Source organism: Cupressus sempervirens, chromosome 11 (genome assembly GCF_028749045.1).
Source record: "Cupressus sempervirens isolate cs-2001-9-10 chromosome 11, ASM2874904v1, whole genome shotgun sequence".
Lineage (NCBI taxonomy): Eukaryota > Viridiplantae > Streptophyta > Pinopsida > Cupressales > Cupressaceae > Cupressus > Cupressus sempervirens.
Window position 1 is genome coordinate 790,389,437 of NC_143128.1, and position 5,737 is coordinate 790,395,173.

General features: G+C 42.9%; 1 protein-coding gene across 1 annotated transcript; it reads left to right on the plus strand.

The window, feature by feature from the left end:
* The first annotated feature begins 1,850 nt into the window (after positions 1–1,850).
* LOC149531968 (BON1-associated protein 2-like) lies at positions 1,851–2,852 on the plus strand. The gene has a single exon (XM_089809730.1). It carries the CDS (start codon positions 1,991–1,993, stop codon positions 2,618–2,620), a length of 630 nt encoding a protein of 209 aa, XP_089665856.1. The 5' UTR covers positions 1,851–1,990; the 3' UTR covers positions 2,621–2,852.
* Positions 2,853–5,737: the final 2,885 nt, after the last annotated feature.

Sequence of the window (5,737 nt, forward strand, 5' to 3'; positions counted from 1 at the left end):
TATAAGAAATCGGGTCGACTGATAGGCTAGGATGATTCATGAACCAAGATGCAGAGACGATCGACGTATCTTGCGATCTGATCTTCGCGATCATTTTCGACCTACCAGGAATGAATGCAGGACATAAGGACACTCCATCCATCCGGTCGATCCATCTACCATGTCAGGGAATGTTGTGGCGCCGTTTCTATCTTCTCCAGGCTCTTCTCAGAAAGAAATTTTTCTCGGTATGCAGGCCAGGATTTCAATCAGATCCCCGATTGGATTCTCAAGATGGGAAGTTAATGCCAGTAGGGAAGAAGTGAATGTAACGCGGAAATCTTCAGTTATGCCTGATCTATAAAGGCAATTTTGTGATCTGTTCTCAAGGTCGATTCTTTCTGATTTTCTCTACTACTGCTTACAGACTTGCAGTGTAAAACCCCTTTGTCTCTGAGCCATGTAATAGCCTGTATCATCTCTTTCAGCCATCAGTGTGAATGTGCATCACTTTGCCTCCCATTGGTGTATTGTTGAGATCAATGATCTGCATACTGTATCTATCTTTGGCCTATTGGATAATACATAAGTGAAATCTCCTTTTCCTAGTGTCATTCGGTTGGTTTTTTTTGATCTGTATGTGATTATTGATCGATATAAGTCTGGATGTGTATGACTTTTGTATGTTATTCTGGTTTTGTAGTATATATATGGGCAGGAATGAGTCTGAACACTCTGTTTTGGTGCATCACCGCCTTAGGTTAGACTAGGTAGATTTGCTTTAACGCTCTCTTTCTCCCTTTCCCCTCTGAGAATAGATAGGTGCGCCCTAACAGTAAGAGGAAGCCGGCCTTCTCCGGAGACTCAACCTCGTAGTTCAAGTCCCACAGCTTGGAGGTTGTTTCCATGTTTCACTAGGTTGTCCTCGCGCATAGGCCTTGGACAAGGGTGCAAACCTAAGTGACAACATTACACACATGGATCTTATAGGTAAGAGTAAACAAAGTCCGAGCGAGTGTGATTCTAACCGTGATTTCTTTTTTACTTGCCTTATATATGTATTACAGTCCTCACAAAATGCATAGAAATGGTGTGAATAGTTGGCATTTTTGTTTTTGTTTGAGATATGCAATTACTTCCAGTTGTCAATTCCTTATTGTAGGTTTCAACAGTTGTCATTTTGACATTTTGATAGAAAATTTAAATGTTTTTAGAATTTTTCTTCTAATTGTTTCAGCTCCATCCAAACCAAAACTATTCTTCCAAATCTTACTTATTCTTGCAATCTTTGGCACGAACTTGGCTGCCCTGCAGTACTTGTTTTTTTATCCATATGTTAAAGATAGTTAAAGATAGTTAATTGAAGCTTAAAGTAAATAAAAAGAGTTTGGGATTAAAAATACCCACGTGGCCCCCCTTGTAAGCTATACGTTTTAGTATGCTGTTTAGACGAGTTGCTAGATGGGAAGTGTCTATCCAGCCAACCGATTTGACATATATAAAATATTATTATAATAAAAATACAACTATTTTATAATATTAAAATAATTAATAAATTATAATCATTAGCCATTCGATCGGCTCTTCAGCCATTTCGTTGTTAGATGCCTTCATAGAAAACGGAATCAGAACTATTCGTGTACGGAAGTCGAACCGCGTCGTAGGCTCGATGGAAATGAAAACAGACGAATTCGGGGGGACGGATGAGAAGGCGAAGCTGATTCCGTGAAATCTCGAGGAAACTTGAATGAAATTATAATCCAACACGCCAAATTTGACCGCTTCCTCGCATCTGATATGAGACGCGGCAAAATGGGTTGATATTTATACTCTACTCACCCCTGATCTCTTTTATTACTCAGAATCAACCATTTTCCGCACATACTCGACAGGCGAAGACACACTTTTCTCATCAGAAGGAGAAACTGATCCGGGGGAGCAAATTACGAGGTTTCTTAATATCTGCATCTCTGATTATTATTGATCAACATCTGATACTTCAACTCTATTTATGGAGACTGCAAGGATAGTGGAGATATCGTCAATCTCTGCTGCTGATCTCGAAAATGTAAGAAAGTTGGGGAGAAGAATGCGCACCTACGCCATTGTCACCGCAGATGATGATTTGTCACAACGCGTATCGACAGGCGTCGACGAAGAAGGAGGGTGTGATCCAGTGTGGAAGGACAAGCTACAGTTGATGCTCATGAGCAAATTAGGGGCAAATATGGCCCTCAACATACAAATCTTTTGCAAGACGATGCATGGGCAGAATTGCGTGGGGTGGAGCAGAGTGCCCCTCTCTGATATCTTCAATGGGTTCGGACATCCCCATTCCCTCAATTGCCTCTCCTATCGCCTGAAGACAAAGGAAGGAAGGCCTCACGGCACCGTCAATTTCTCTCTCCGTTTCTTGCAACCTCACCATGTTAATCCCCCTCAATTCTTCACCACACTTCCACAGCAAGGGAGATATCAAAACACGCCAGAAAGCGCGAGATTAAGCGGTGTGACGATGGGTACTTATCCTCCTTTCTCATCTCCATCTCCATATGCAAACGCCAACGCCAATTACCAAATGTATCCCAATATTCCACTCTCCGTTTATCCGCCGCCGCAGCACAAACAGATGTATGCCTAATGCCACAAATTAGCACTTTTAGATTTCCTACCCTTGTAAATGCTTTCTCCATCACATGTCCTCTTTTCGTTTTGAATCGAAAGAAATTTTTCAATCAACAATGTTCAGGCAATTAATTGCTATCTGAAATTGTCATAATTTTAGTCGATGGACAGGGGTAAAACAGGGCACCGCAAAAATATGTAAACAACAAATGTTACCAAATTGATATACGGTTAAAAATCAGAGAAAATCCACTTTCAAAATCATATCGGAATTTTTTTGATGAATAGTCCTTTTTTATTAATAAAAATATACTAAGAATACAATTCACAAAAAAGGGGCCGGGGGATACAAGATCACCTCACGAAAGAGTTCACACGACCGAAGCTGGACTTAAAAACATGGCATCAGTCGAAAACAGCAACTATTCATATAAAAAAAACATAATAAGCAACCTCAGGCGGCCACAGCAGTGCCAGCCGAGGGAGGAGGATCATCTTTGTCAGGAAAATCCCACGCATCAGTGGGATTCTGGGGCGGGCTGGGAACAGTCCAGTCGTCATCAACAGCAATAGGATCAATGGCAATCTCCACATCTTTAACCTCGGGCCACGAAGGAGAAATCACCAAGGCTAGGCGAGGATACTTTCTAGACTGTGCCCACCGAGGACCAGGAGGAGGAGTCGAGGACCAGCCAGAACCACCACGGGGTGGGGAAGTAGAGCGGCACCTCCATCCGCCATCACCGCCACTGGGAGAGTGGTGGCGAGAAGCCTAAAAGCGCAACGTGTGCGAGTGGCATTTTGAGGACTGGCATCGAGAACGACAACCACGAGGTGTCGAGACATCAGCCGAAGCATCAGGAGGCACTCTGGCAATAGTGCAGGGAGCATTGCCCCAGTGATTTAACATCTCCTGCAGGTGAGCAACTTCTAGGGCAACTTTATTAGCTTGCACCTGGATCTGCATAATAACATTGTTACAAATGCATGCCTTAGTGTACATAGCAATGTTAACATCCAAAAAACTGTGAGTGAACAGAACATCATTCCTATCTTTCCATAGAGAAAACAAAATTTCCATCCTAAAGGTATGCCAAATCTGGTTGAACTTCCAAGGAATTCTGGGGGAATCACCCAACAGGATCATGTGCCATGAAAATGGTTCGGGTCTGAAAGGCTTGAAAAAATCATGAATCCAGTGCCAATAATTTTGAGCACGCGTACAAAACTAGAATATATGCAAAAAGGACTCTGGTTGACCACAAAAAGGGCATTTGGGATCATGAACCTCAATGTGCTTGAGCCGAGGCCCTAGGGGAAGACCTTAGAAGGCAAGGCACCAAGCAAAGTGGCCAATCTTGGGTGTTGTAATAGCGCTCCAAATGGTATCAAAACTTTTTCTCCATTGAGAAAGCGAAGATTACAAATGCCAGCGCTGGTTAAGCGTGTCCACCATCGGAAGATGGGGTGAAAGCCATCTATACCCCATATTGGGCTTGTAATTGGAAAATGGAGTGACAAGATACCACTTCCAATCATGCCACCAAGGATGGACAATCTGAATCCCCACTTTATGAACTAAGTGTACAGGGATGGAAGACAGTAGAAGGTCAAAAGTCGGTCGATCTGTACTAACAAGGCGGTACTGGACTTGCATTTCTTCCCATGACCTGAAACTCATGGTGACTCTTGAGAAGAGATCCTTAGGAGTTCAGATGCCTCGTTTGAAAAAACGTAGAGCACTGACACCTTGAGTCTTGGCAAGAGGAGTACCCTAAACGGCAAATAGGGGAGACCACCAGACGTTCTGTTGATTCAAGGAGAACCTGTTGCAAAACTCATCTCTGGCCCAATGAAACCAAGGCTTAATAGCTTCCTAGGCTTTTCGGATGCTCTTAATAACAAAGGAGCCCTGTATGGCCACGGGTTCATGCATGATGAGAAGGGTTTGAAAGCCAATCCCCTTCCACGCAAGCTTGTTAGCAAGGAAGCTGGAAGAAATACAGTGCTGAACCAGAATCTTCCAGGCTTCATCTCTAGAAATAGCTCAGATAATCCATTTTGTACAAAGAGCAAGGCCCTGTTTCCCAGTGGAAAGCAGGCCAAGACCACCAGACTCTCTTGGGAGACAAAAAAAATCTCAAGCAACTCTGTGAAAACCATGCTGATTAGAACCAGAAGCCCAAAGAAAATCTCAGAGCAAACGTTCCAGCTTAAGATAGGAAGCTTTGGAGGGAGCCCAACAGGAAGAGTAGTACACATGAGTGGCTGCCAGAATCTTCGAACAAATTTGAAATTTACCAATAAGAGAAAGCGGCTTGGTGATCCAATATTCAAGCTTTTTGCTAATCTTGGCAAGCACAACATTCCAAAGCTCCACAAGAGAAGCCTGGAAGGCAAAGGGAATGCCAAGAAAGCGGAAGATTTCCCCATGAGTAACCCATTTTCACTGAAACTGGTTGAGCCAAGGTGGAGCTGGCAAGAATGACTAGTGGTAGCAGAGCATTTTATGTCATTGAATGGTAGAGCCAGAGGCTTGACAAAAGGTGTCCAGACAATTTAAAGCATTTTGGATGTTTTCTTCATCCTCAAGAAGAGTAAGAAAGGAATCATCAGAAAAATGACCATTGACTAATTGTGAGGAAGATTCAAGCAAGGAGATGCCACGAACCAGCCCTGAAGACACAGAATTAGCTAGCAAATAGCCAAAGCCTTCAGCAGCAAGGACATAAAGCGCTGGAGTTAAAGGGCAACCTTTCCTGATTGAACGAAAAAAGTCCAAAAGCCTTAGATTGCGAATTATTGATAGTAATGCAAGCGTTAGCATCACCAAAGAGCATCTCCATGGACTGAAGGAAATTGGGACCAAAACCTAGAGCCTAAAGCATAGCTAAGATAAAGGGCCATTCAATGCTATCATAGGCTTTAGCAAAATCTATCTTTAAAAAGATAGCCTACTACTTGGACTTGCGAGCCCATTCCATACCTTCTCAGATAGCAATGATGTTGTCAAGAATATATCTGGACTTGATGAAGCCAGTTTGCTCAGGCCACCCAATTAAAGGCAACATGTGCCTGATTGAGAGAGAGCGCCTTAGCAATGATCTTATAAGACACATTCAGAAAGGTAATG

Coding starts and splice junctions, on each gene's coding strand:
- LOC149531968 (XM_089809730.1), top strand. CDS start 1,991: ATGGAGACTGCAAGGATAGTGGAGATATCGTCAATCTCTGCTGCTGAT.